Source organism: Myotis daubentonii, chromosome 6 (assembly GCF_963259705.1).
Source record: "Myotis daubentonii chromosome 6, mMyoDau2.1, whole genome shotgun sequence".
Classification (NCBI taxonomy): Eukaryota; Metazoa; Chordata; class Mammalia; order Chiroptera; family Vespertilionidae; genus Myotis; species Myotis daubentonii.
Window position 1 is genome coordinate 78,146,181 of NC_081845.1, and position 12,998 is coordinate 78,159,178.

General features: G+C 45.3%; 1 protein-coding gene across 1 annotated transcript; it reads right to left on the reverse strand.

Annotated features, from left to right (window-relative positions):
- Positions 1-1,587: 1,587 nt before the first annotated feature.
- On the reverse strand, positions 1,588-8,439 carry LOC132236617 (uncharacterized protein C2orf78-like). The gene is made up of 3 exons (XM_059699715.1): positions 8,433-8,439; positions 4,314-5,036; positions 1,588-3,455 (listed from the first exon to the last, which is right to left on the reverse strand). The coding sequence occupies exons 1-3, from the start codon at positions 8,437-8,439 to the stop codon at positions 1,588-1,590; spliced, it is 2,598 nt and encodes an 865-aa protein (XP_059555698.1).
- Positions 8,440-12,998: the final 4,559 nt, after the last annotated feature.

The following is a 12,998-nucleotide window of genomic DNA, read 5'->3' on the forward strand; positions in this document are numbered from 1 at the left end:
TAATTTGCATATCGCCCTGATGAGCCAATGGGAAGCATAGCGGAGGTATGGATAATTACCATGTTTGTCTATTATTAGATAGGAAGAGTTTTTTCAAAGATGGTGCATTCTTACCTGAGAAGAAATTGTGAGAAGTGTTGCAGTGTAGAGATATGGCTTAAAATTATAAATTTTTTCAAGGCTTTCCCTCTTGGAATCCTGCATTACATTGCCAAATTCCTGATACTAATATGTAATATGAGACTAACACTACGAGCTAAATATCTGCAATCCAAACCAGTCTCTCCTTTTCGGTGCTCCCATGGAAATCATGGGAATCCCTAGCTACTGCAGTTAGGGGGCTCGTCACCTGCGACTCAGTGTGCCTATTGCTCTTGCCAGTGGACATGGCTGCTTCCCAGGATTTTTCTCTTGGGCTTTGCTCAGTTGATGGTGTTTAGACAAGGCGGCATGTGCAGCCTGGGATCATGCATGAAGCCCTAGCTTACCCTTCAAGTTAATGTTTAGGCTTCTTCTGATGTTTGATCTCATGCACCAGGAGGCTCTGGATGCTGTGTTCTGAAAGCCAGGTAGGTGACCTATGGCCACTTGCAAATACTGAAGCCTTCAGAGATAGGCCTCAAATGGAGGCTTTACTCCACTGCATGCAGTGTGACCTCAGCCCATTACTGAAGCTCTCAGGTAAAGTGACACAGGGATACTGGCCTTGCATGTTGTGAAGGTTAACTGAAGTGGTGTATTCATGGGCCTGGGCATAGGTGTGGAGTCAATGATAATTTATTTCCCACGTCCTGTCCTGGGTGGGCCTCCTACTGCAGACATTCACTTCTGTAGGCCCCTGTTATCAGCTGCCCCGGGATAACTCTAAGCCCTTGCCACTCATCTGGTAGATTCCCCTAATTTGTTCGCACTTTCCCCAACCACCATCATATATGCATAAGGCAACCCATACCCATAGGAAATGTGTCCTGAATCTGTTTTCTGAAATACTTATCTAGTGGTCATGAGACATAAGGCCAACTTCCCAAGAGACTTTTTTTCATTTCTCATGGTCAACCTAGACTCACCTTCATCCCTCTCAACTGTATTCAAATTTTCCTCTTTTAACACTAATCTCAGATCCTGCTTCTCACTTCTGCCATATACCCACCTCCTGCTTCTCTTTATAAATCCATAACCTCTCCCCGTTTTTGGCCTTTCTGGCCAAGGCCCAAGTTCCTTTCTTCCCACAGTGCTTACCCCTTGACCCTCATTCACCAATCCAACTTCCAGTTCTTTCCTTATCATGCAGCCTTTGATCCTCATACCCACCAAAGAAAGAGCACAGTTGACAGCATCTCAAAACACAAAATACTTCTTTATTATTAAATGCTAATTTATAATACTTACTCAATTTTAATAAGTTATAAAATATACCAAGATTGAGAAATTTCTTTCTTTCTATCTATCTATCTATGTATCTACCATTCTATCTATCGATCTATCTACCTATCTATGATCTATCTATCTCTCTATGGTCTATCTATCTATCTGTGTATCTATGGAAAAACAGCAGGTACCCAAATGCACCAGTACTCCCAGCATCTCCTACATCACATAGCCATAGTACAGAGAAATGTCCATTTCTTTTTCCCTCTCAATGAAATGCTGCATTCCCCCCATTTTGGCCGCATTCTCACGCTCTAGTTGAGCCTTCCTCTTCATGGCCTCTCGATCTGGCCTCTGCTCATTTGTGATGGGTGTTGACATGGCTGGCCCCCGAACCTCAGATTTCCTCCATGGAATTGGTTGGAGGGCGAAATCCTGGAGTAGATAGTGGTTGTGAGGCTTGAGCGGAGTCTGGGGCTGGCTCACAGCGGAGTGAACAGGCTCCCGCTGGAAAGAAGCACAAGATGAGGTTCTGTAGGGCCCAGGCCTAGAAGCAGGAGGCTGAGGGACACTAGGGCCGTCGCGGTTGTTCAGACCTGGTCCAGCTGAGTTGGACGATATTGGCCGAGCTGATTTGACAGGACCTGTCAAAGATACAGGATTTGGCAGGGATGCATTGACTGCAGCAGGCTTGGCAGGGTTGGTCACAGCAGGCCGACGTGATGCCAGAGACTGTGGCCTGCGAGGAATAGGTCGAACTTGAGGCTTGTCCATGGTTGGAAAAACCAGTGGCACCAGCTTGACCTTCCCGGGAGAAGGCAGCTTGTCCTGGGATGGAGGTGGAGCCCCTTTGTCAGCACTTGCATCTGGTGTTTGGGGATTGACTTGAGTTTTCACAGGACCTTTGCCCTCGCGGGGCGTAACCAGCCATGGTTTGGTAGCTGGGCGTGGCTGGGGGCCTTTGGGGCTGCTTGAGTTTCCCAGGGCCCGCGAGGAAGACAGGTCAGCTTTCTCATCCCTCTTCTTGCCCAGTGCCTGGAAAACCTGCACAGACTCCAGCATGTGCATACCGAGGCTGCTGCGAGGCTTTTTGATGGCCTCTTGTGGCAGCTCAGGATGACTTTTCTTCCTCTTCATCTTGGGAATGGCTGGCTTCTCCTCTGCCTTGACTTTGTTCCCTGACTGCTTCCTCTCCTCAGCTCTCTTGGAGTAGTTTTCCTTGTTTCTTTTGGTGTTTTCCTGCCCATGGCTCTTAGTATTGCTGGTCCTGCTGGCTGCAGCTTTCTGAGGTTTGCTGCTAGAATGCTTGGCCACGTTCGAAGGAGCCCTGCCACCAGCTGCAGCATTGCAAGGAACCAGTTCTCCCACGAACACACAATCTGGGCTCTCGGGCTTGATCTTGGCCTTGGGAGCATCACTGATAGACTCAGAGGCTTTGTGTTTGATCTTCCTGCCTTGATCAGAGCGAGTCTTTCTGGCACTTGGCTTTTTCTGCACTTCGTGCAACTTGAGGCCCCTGGTGTCTTTGGTTTTGATCACCTTGGGTCCTTGGGGCTGATCAAGGTCATCCAAGGAAGTGAAGACCTGTGGGAGGTGAATACCCTCCACCAGTGTGTCGATGTCTGCAAAACTGTCATTAGATTCAGTCCCATTTTCAAGGGTCCCTTGGTCCTTCAGACTCAGGCTATTCTTTGCCCAACCAGAGCTGTCACAACCAGGCTGCTCCTCTTGGCCAAGGGGATCAGTGCAGGCCAGCACCTGTGGAATGTCAGGGACTTCTAAAGGGAGCAGTGGAGAAGCTTCATTTTCTGTTGGGATCTGGTACCCATTCACGTGCTTGGAAAGCTTGGTTTTAATATTCTCCACATCCTTACTCTCTTTCTGTTCCTGGCTTGGAGCTGGAGGCAGTGCCAGGAGATTCCTAGGACTCTGGACAAGGGGTGCCATTGAAATGTCCCCACTCTGCGGTGGTGGATAACTCTCAAGTACCTGGATATGTCTGTTACTGCCGGACTTGAGGAATTCTTGAGTAGGTGGTAAATAAAATATTTGGCCTGGAAGTTGCAATGCCAGGGAAGTCTCCATCACTACAATGGAATCAAGGGGAAGTCGGTCAGTCCCTGGTAATAAGATGCTCCCTCAGCACCACCATTGCAACAATCATGTGCCTTCCGACAGTGGGAAAGGCATTCCTACAAGCTCTTTTGCAGGATCATGAACAGCACCGTGTGCTAGGAGATAAAAGGCAACTGTTCTGGTTCTTAATGGTGACCATTTGATGTCATTTTTTTTTTAAAGGATTTTCTTTGCATTTCACAGGGTTGTTATAAGTCAAATAAAAAATAAAAGTGATTTTTAAAAAATCTTTCCCATTCTCATATGGAACCCTTGTAATTCTCTCTGCTTTCCTGAGTGAATGAAAACACTTCACACCAAGGACTAAGACAGGGAACGGAACTCTTCCTGGTGAAGTCTATAAGCAAGGGGAGATGATAGCCTGTTTGCTTTGGACAAGATGTTGGAACACATGATCCTAAATCCAGGTGTCAACTGAGGAAGTGATGGAAAGTTAAATGGGCACTATCACAATAATGTACTGAAAGGCCTTAGAAAGAGACTAAGACAATAAACCAAGGAAGTTTATTGCCGCATTGTAGTACAGGAGGACTCATCATGCAGGGCAGTGGACAGTGTGGTGTCCCTTGGTATGCTCTGGGAGTTCTCCTCCATGTAGCATCCATGGCTGTTAGTGTCCCACCTTCCCACCTCTGTCAGGTGTCCTCATAAAGAGTCTGACAATGGAGGGCATTGACTGAGGGTGGTAGTGGTGAAAGTCACAGGACTTCCATTCTACCTGTCTGAGGACTCACCACTTCCCAGCTGCAGATTGACCCTAGTTTTGAATGCTGACCTTATTCCTCTTCCTTGTGACTGTTTGGACTCACCTTGAAAACCTGTCTTTGTGATGGGATGAGGAGGCACAGAGTAGCAGATTCCAGAGGTGGAGGCTGGTGGTATCATATTTGTGGACTGAGCCTCCTTTAGCACCATGACCATCCCTGGGTCAGGGGCGGAGGCCCTGCTCTCTGTGTAAGACACAGAGCCATAGGACTGCAGGTAGGGACCACCCTCTTCAGAGAGCAGAGGGTCCATTGTGCCTTGATTGTAGTAACACACATGATTTCCCGCCTGGTAGGGATGTGACAGGCTCTGTCCCTGAATTGGTGCCCCCTGAACAAGGTTGACAGAAAGTGATGGATACTGAGGAGCCATATTATAGGCATCTGAGGGTTGATCACACTGAGACGCCAGAGACATAGAGGAGACAGTTGTGTCCTGGTCAGTGACAGTCACAGTGAAGTTTCTGAGTGATGATGACTTCTTTTCAGTGTCTCTTGTAAGAGCCCACTCAAAAACAGGTGGAATGGAGATAGGGCTCTGGCCTGGAATTCCAGACAACATGGTTGTGCTAGAATGTTGGTAAAAGTGGGCACCACCCATGAGAGGTTGGAAAGAGGTGCCAGAGGCTGATGGCAGGAGCCATGGTGAACTGTTGGCTGGAGCAGAGACATTGTAGAAATTGCAGACACTTCCTGCATTGCTCTCCACAGGAAGAGAGCATTGCAGAGATGTGGAAATTCCAAGGAAAGTTGGATTTTTGGAATTCTCTGTAGGGAACAAGAGGGTGATGAAAAAAATCAAAGAGATTGATAAACAATATGTGTGAAAAACAGCATTAGCAACAGTATTGTTGCTTTCGGCCCTAGCTGTTTCGATTCAGTTGGATAGAGCATTGGCCTGCGAGTCCAGGTTCAATTGCAGTCAAGGGCACAAGCCCAGGTTGCGGGCTCAATTCCCCAGTGAGGGGCCTGCAGAAGGCAGCCAATCAATGATTCTCTCTCATCATTGATGTTTCTCTCTCTCTCTCCCTCCCCCTTCCTCTCTGAAGTCAAGAAAATATATATATCATGTACTGGTGGGGTCCCTCAGCGTGCCTGTGCCTTCTCACAATCCGGGGCCCCTGGGGGGATATTGGACTGCTGGTTTTGGCCTGAGGGATGTAGTAGTGCACGAAGCAGCAGGTGGACCGGGGAGGAGCCCGAGCCAGGGCCAGGCGCTGAGCAGCGCCAGCTTGGTACTGGCAGCACTGCCGCAGAGGTGGGAGAGGCTCCTTCCACTGCAGCTGCTCCAGCCATGAGCCCAGGTTTCTGGTGCCCATCAGTCAGCTGAGCGGTGCTCCCACTGTGGGAGCACACTGACCAGCAGGGGGCAGCTCCTGCGTTGAGCGTTTGCCCCTGGTGGTCAGTGCCTGTCATACCGGCCAGTCAACTGGTCATTCAGTCGTTTGGTCATTCAGTCGCTTAGGCTTTTATATATAATATAAAAACTTGAGCAAAAATGTACACAAGACCCAAGTGGGTGGTTCATACATTGTTCTCTAGGCTAGAAGCAACCACTCCCTGACCTATCTCGCTCTTGAACCTACAGTAGTATTGGTTTGTATGCTCTTTCCTAGAATTAAAGCATTTTAGAACCAGAAGTCCTTGGAGAATCCCTGTTCTAGCATTCTCATTTCATGAGTGAGGAAACGACGGTTCGGTTCTCTCCCTATGTTAGTATTAGTACCTGCTTCCATAACCTAAACATCCCCACTGCCTTGCCAGAACTCTGCGCATTACACTGCCAACATGTAAGAGCAATAGAACTTCTGATGCAGATGTTGGTTTGTCCATGGGAAGACAGCACATCTATTGTCATACCAATCTTCAGCGTCTCATTTTGCCTGTGCCCTTCACATGCTCTTCCTATAATTCTCATAGTAGCTCAATGCAGTTGGTAAACTTAAAGGGTCTTTCTTACTGTCTTCATGCCTGATTTCTGGTCCTACCTCAAAATGGCTATCTGAGAGTGAGTTTCTCAAGAGGTGAGGCACGTGGCAAACGTCAAAGCCTAATCAATTTACTACAAAATGAAGTTCTGTTTCATACATCAGTATCATAAAAGTAAATATTGCCTATTCTATTTTAGTGAATACTGTTAACCAGAAACAACCCACAATAAGTGATTTTGAGTAAGTTCTTAGCCAGTACATATGGACAGAGGAGATATATCAGTAGAAAATGCATAACAAGCATCACACTGCAATCACTGTTGATGTATATGTGCCTCCTATAAATGCAGACCAGTATTTCAGTAAATACTAGTTTAAAGCGGAGAGCAAAGTAAATGTAAAGGAACTCCATTATTGTAATCATTTGTGTTTCTCTGACTATTCCCCAGTAAGTAATAAATACTTAGTGTATTAGATATTTGTATTTCAATTAATATAACCTAATAACAAAGAGAAGAGAACAGTTGAAATGTACCATGAAGGTTTTTATGTTTATCTTAAAACCTAGACTGTCATCATCTTCAACATCCAGGAAAGGATGTCATACCCAAAGTCTTATAACCATCATCAATAGATTTCAATTCAAAAACAGACATTAGTATAGGAATCCCCCAGAGAATCTAAAAAATTGTTTTTTGAGAAATATGAAATTAGAGAAGCGGGGCTTGATGCTCTCTTATTTTCCTTAAGTAGCTATGACCGGAAATGAGGCAACGGCTGTGTATCAGCGTGCTCTCTGCGTTAGGAAGAAAATAACTTTGGAGATGAAGGGCATCTTTGACTTCGAACATACTAATCACACAAAGGGTGTATTCTTTCTGATTCTATTTAGGACATATCTCTCTATTAGGTCTTAAATTATTTTTTTTTACTAGACAAAACATTGTCATAGTTTAAAAATCAGAATGAATTGAAACACTGAAAATTCTGTTATTTCCAATGCCCTAAATCAGTGGTCGGCAAACTCATTAGTCAACAGATCCAAATATCAACAGTACCACGATTGAAATTTCTTTTGAGAGCCAAATTTTTTAAACTTAAACTATATAGGTATGTACCTTGTTATTAACTTAATTAGGGTACTCCTAAGGCTTAGGAAGAGCCACACTCAAGGGGCCAAAGAGCCGCATGTGGCTCGCCAGCCGCAGTTTGCCGACCACGGCCCTAGATAATCGCCTTTCTTAGTTTCTTGTATATAAGAAACATCATTTCTGAAATACATTTTTAAATGTTTATATTGCAAACTGTCACATGCCATCTGTGTTCAGAGAGGCAATAAGAAAACAGGCAACTGAATAGGATTGTTTTGCTACACTGCTTTGGCTAGTGGTACCCTACTCCAGCCTTACTTTCTTTCCTATTCTATCAGTGTAAGCATTTGCTGAGATCCACATTACTTTGCCCTAGTCCGAGCTGATTTCACCCTATGCTCTTTCTGCTTTCATTTAAAATCTTTGGTTCCCTCCCATATTCCATTCCAAACTACTCTTTTTGTTCTCATGAGCTCTTTCATGCTCTCCTTTGTAATTTTTTACAGTTTCCCCTCCTTCCTGCTTGTGTTTTTCCCTCCCTCTTGGTTCCTGTTGGCCTGTGCTGACGAAACCAGTTCTAATTTTTTTACATTGAAATACTTGCCTTCCTATAGCCCAGTACTCTCCATCCTCTCTCCCTATTTCCTCTGTTATCCTATTTTAGATAGAAAACTCCAAAACCACATGAATATTACTTTTGGAACAGCACTCAATTTAAAATACTAAAGTTGAAACCTTGGTGGTTGGAGATCTTTACACATGAGACTATATATATATATATATATATATGGCTAGTTTTCTACATGACTTAGGTTTTGCCGTTGAAACACTGTCAAGAAGTCTTGATTTCATTGTCAACAGGAGTGTTCTTTAAAACTCCATATTAGAAAAGGAAGGGATTAGAGTCCACAACCAATCTAACATCCGAATGTAGCAGATGAGGAAAAAATCATTTTTTGTGAGAGATTCAATGACTTGTCCAAAGTCACATTGCTTGTAGATGTCAAACTCTAAACTGAAATTAGGTCTGCAGACTTCTATATCATATTTCCCCAAATTACTCTATGCTCTTTTGACACTATTGCTAAATTTAGGTACAAATAACAACCCAACGAAAAACTTCAAAAAGGTTCTTTCCTTACCTGACATGGTCAGAGAAGAAGAGCAAATATCAACTGTAGATGCAAGGAATGAAGATACCTCAGTGGCTGAAGCCAAAGAGCACATGTGTCCAGTACGAAGGTCACTGGTCATACTGGCCACTGGTCACTGGTCACCAGTTACTGGTCACTGGTCGGTTGCGATGATCCAAATTTATTTACAGACAACTCCATGGGCACCCCAAGATTCTACCAGGTGGTGGTAGGTTTGGTGGGAGAATGATGTCACAAAGCAGGCAGTTTAAAGGGATGAGAGAGCCAATCGGGAGGTCAGGTTCCCAAGAAGACAGGATTGGATAGAGGGAGCTGTAGGGGAGCTAAACCAACGCCTAAATGGCTGAGCTCTCAGGACACATGGGCTAGATGACAATACAGCTGTGATAGTCTCACTTTCCCCAGGCTCTTATGTCAGGGAAATAATCTCAATGTTTGTTACAGACATTCATGAATATAATTAACTACTAGTTACTTATATTCTCCATATTATATGGTATAACATGTTTATCATTTTATATATTGCTAATATCCTTAGAGAGAATGGAAAGGGGCATCTAGGTTGCACACTTACAGTTGTTCTGAAATCATACCAGTCCATCTCATAAGTGAATTTACTGTGGCTTTTGAGGAGAAAAGGAAGGGATTAAGGAGCTCTTTCTGTCCGTTGGTTGAACAGTAAAATGAAGTTTCTTGAGTGTATTTTGTGCCGAATGCTGTGGTCCAAGGCTGTTCCCTTGTAGTTTCTTCTCCTTGAATCCTACCTTCTCTGGGTTGGGCTGGGCCAGCCCAGGTTGACTTGCATCTCCTACCACTCTCATTTTTTCTCCTTCTTCATTGTAGGCATTGTTTGTAGACAAGCTTTGATCTTGCATGCTAACACTCCTGGATGTTACTTCCTGTCCGCTTCCAGCAGCAGGGTCTTCTTTGTAGTGTCTGATGCTTCCCCCAATGGACTCTGTCCATTACAAGCAACGACCAAAGAGCTAGGAGTCAGCTGACTGCAAACCTTTCCTCTTCCAGCCTTTGGTTGCACTTCTTCTGCCCGTAATTTGCTCCCTCTGGTTCCTTGGGGCATGTAGGCATCCTGCCATCCTGCTCTATCATATGTGAGAGGCCTTCACGGTATTTTCCCTTCTCCTTCTCTCATAAAGTGTATCCGGTGTGGCAGTTACTGCAGTCTCCTCCCCCTTTGCAAACAGCCACTGTAGAACTTTGGGCCTCTAGGATTCTCTGTCTGCCGTGCTTGGGTGCAAAGCCAGGCAAAAGTGACGAGGAGACTAGTCAGAGAAAGACAAGGACATTCTTGGAGACCAGGGGGCAGGCAAAGTGAAATTGTACAGGACAAAAGAGATTCATGTGGATGTTTTAGGTTCTGTGAATAGTACGTTGACACATTTTGGTCTCATTTTGTATTAAGAGAACAGACAATTTACATGTATACACAACTTATCTAGTGCAGCAAATGCAAGGAATTTTGCTCACTACAATTATAATCTTCAATATATTTTCATTTTCTTTAATGTCATATTAGCTCAATCATATAAATCATTGGTGTGTTTGCAGAGCACAGATTGTCTTTATGCTGTGTGTCAATGCTCTGGTTTTGTTCATTTGTTTTTTTCCTAGTCGTACTTTTCATTTATTGATTCATATTTATTGTTGTATTAGAGATGTCCCCTTTATTTTCTATTTTGTTTTTCCCTCCATTGAACCCCTCCACCCACCCCACCCCTGCCATCCCGCCTTCTACCTTCACCACTCCATTTTCTGTGTCCATGGGCTGTGCATACATGCATACAAGTTCCCCAGTTCATCACACCACCCCCACACCCCCACCTTCCCTCTAAATTTTGTCAATCTGTTCCATGCTTCTATATCTCTAGGTCTACTTTGCTCATCAGTTTATTTTGTTCATTAGATTCCACATATGAGTGAGATTATGTAATCCCTGTCTTTCTCTGGCTTATTTAGCTTAGCATAATACTCTCCAGGTCTATCCATGCTTTGCAAATGGTAAGAGTTCTTTCTTTTTTTACAGCCGCATAGTATTTCATTGTGTAAATGTACCACTGCTGTTTTATCCACTCGTCTGCTCATGGGGACTTGGGCTGTTTTCTACTCTTAGCTACTTTAATTTGTGCTGCTTTGAACATAGGTGGGCATATATTCTTTTTGGTTGGTGTTTCTGGTTTCTTAGGATATATTCCTAGAAATGGGATCACTAGGTCAAATGGAAGTTCTACCTTTTTATTTTTTGAGGAAACTCTTTAGTGTTTTTCACAGTGACTGCACCAGTCTGCATTCCCAGCAGCACCCTAGTCTTATTTTCAAAGATTCCACCATGGTAAGACACATTGCATATTTCTCCCTTGACGAGTTTATCTTGAAGCATCATGAACTAGCTTGATCTGATGGATTTTGTGGAGAAACTTAAAAAGGGGTCTGTGAAAAAGGACATTGTGGTGAGTTATGCTGTGCACAGAAACAAAAGGAACAGATGTGTACGGTCAGCCCAGTGTGGCCTGGGTGTCCTCTGTTGTTCTTCCCCTGGTTAGTGCTTTTCTCACTAACCCTCTTGTTACTGTGAGAAGACAGTGCTGTGTTGCTAACCCAGTCTTCTACAGGGTGGGGCAAAAGTAGGTTTACAGTTGTGTGTGTGGAAAATAGTACAATTATGTATAAGTAATCATACAACCATAAAGTCTGTGTTTCCCATACTCAACTGTAAACCTACTTTACCCCATGCTATCAATGGATTAAGCTGGCTTGGCGGAGGAAGTCTATGGATCTAGTAGTTTCTCTTGATGGTAGGCGTTTAGGGTGCCTGGATCAATCTACCTTGGGCTTTTTACTTCCATTGTGTATGAAGTGTGTGATCCAAGAGGCCACGAGGCCACAAGAAGATAGCTCCTATAGATGGAATCTCCAAAGACACATATTTCATTTATAGGCCCACATTTCATCTTAGGAGATACTAGAGGCCCGGTGCACAAAGGTTTGTGCACTCGGGTGGGCGGTCCCCTCAGCCCGGCCAGTGCCCTCTCTCAGTCTGGGACCCCTCGGGGGATGACCACCTGCTGGCTGAGGCCTGCTCTCTGGGGGGATTGGGCCTAAGATGGCAATCAGACATCCCTCTGGCAGCCTGGCAGCCTTCGGGGGATGTCCACTTGCCAGCGGGGAGCAGACCTAAGCTGCAGTCGGACATCCTTAGCGCTGCTGAGGAGGCAGGAGAGCCTCCCACCACCACCGCTGTACTGGCGGCCATCAGCCTGGCTTGTGGCTGAGCAGAGCTCCCCCTGTGGGAGCGCACTGACCACCAGGGGGCAGCTCCTGCATTGAGCGTCTGCCCCCTGGAGGTCAGTGTGTGTCATAGTGACCAGTCATTCCCAGTCTATCTGCTGTTAGGGTCAGTTTGCATATTACCCTCTTACTATATAGCAGGGGTCCTCAAACTACGGCCCACGGGCCACATGCAAATACAAATATTGTAATTGTTGCCGTTTTGTCTTTTTGCTTCAAAATAAGATATGTGCAGTGTGCATAGGAATTTGTTCACAGTGTTTTTTTTAAACTATACACCGGCCCTCCAATGGTCTGAGGGACAGTGAACTAGCCCCCTGTTTGAAAAGTTTGAGGACCCCTGCTATATAGGATAGAGGCCTGGTGCACGGGTGGGGGCAGGCTGGTTTGCCCTGAATGGTGTCCCGGATCAGGGTGGGGGTCCAGCATGGGTGCCTGGCCAGACTGGGTGAGGGGCTGATGGGTGTTTTCAGGCTGCTCGCACTCCCTTTAGGGTGGGGGTCCCCACTGGGGTGCCTGGCCAGCCTGGATGAGGGGCTCATGCCTGTTTTCAGGCGTGCCAAACCGGCAACAGAAGCTCCCAGTCGCTCCTTTTTTCCTTTTTTTTTTTTTTTCCTTTTTCTTATTCTGGGATTTATTTACCTTCTGTAATTGAAGCTTTGTTGCGGATCCAGCTCGTAGGCCGGCTGGCTGAAAGCAGATACCTGGGGTTTGTTTAGCTTCTATAATTGCAACATTGTTGCTTAGACTGGAGCTCAGAGCCCGGCTGCGGCAGGCCGGGAACCTTGGCTAGCTCCATCACTGGAGCAAGCAAGCCTCATGTTCGCTTCAGCTGCCTGGCTGCCAGCCGCTATCTTTGTTGGCAGATAATTTGCATATCGCCCTGATGAGCCAATGGGAAGCATAGCGGAGGTATGGGTAATTACCATGTTTGTCTATTATTAGATAGGAAGAGTTTTTTCAAAGATGGTGCATTCTTACCTGAGAAGAAATTGTGAGAAGTGTTGCAGTGTAGAGATATGGCTTAAAATTATAAATTTTTTCAAGGCTTTCCCTCTTGGAATCCTGCATTACATTGCCAAATTCCTGATACTAATATGTAATATGAGACTAACACTACGAGCTAAATATCTGCAATCCAAACCAGTCTCTCCTTTTCGGTGCTCCCATGGAAATCATGGGAATCCCTAGCTACTGCAGTTAGGGGGCTCGTCACCTGCGACTCAGTGTGCCTATTGCTCTTGCCAGTGG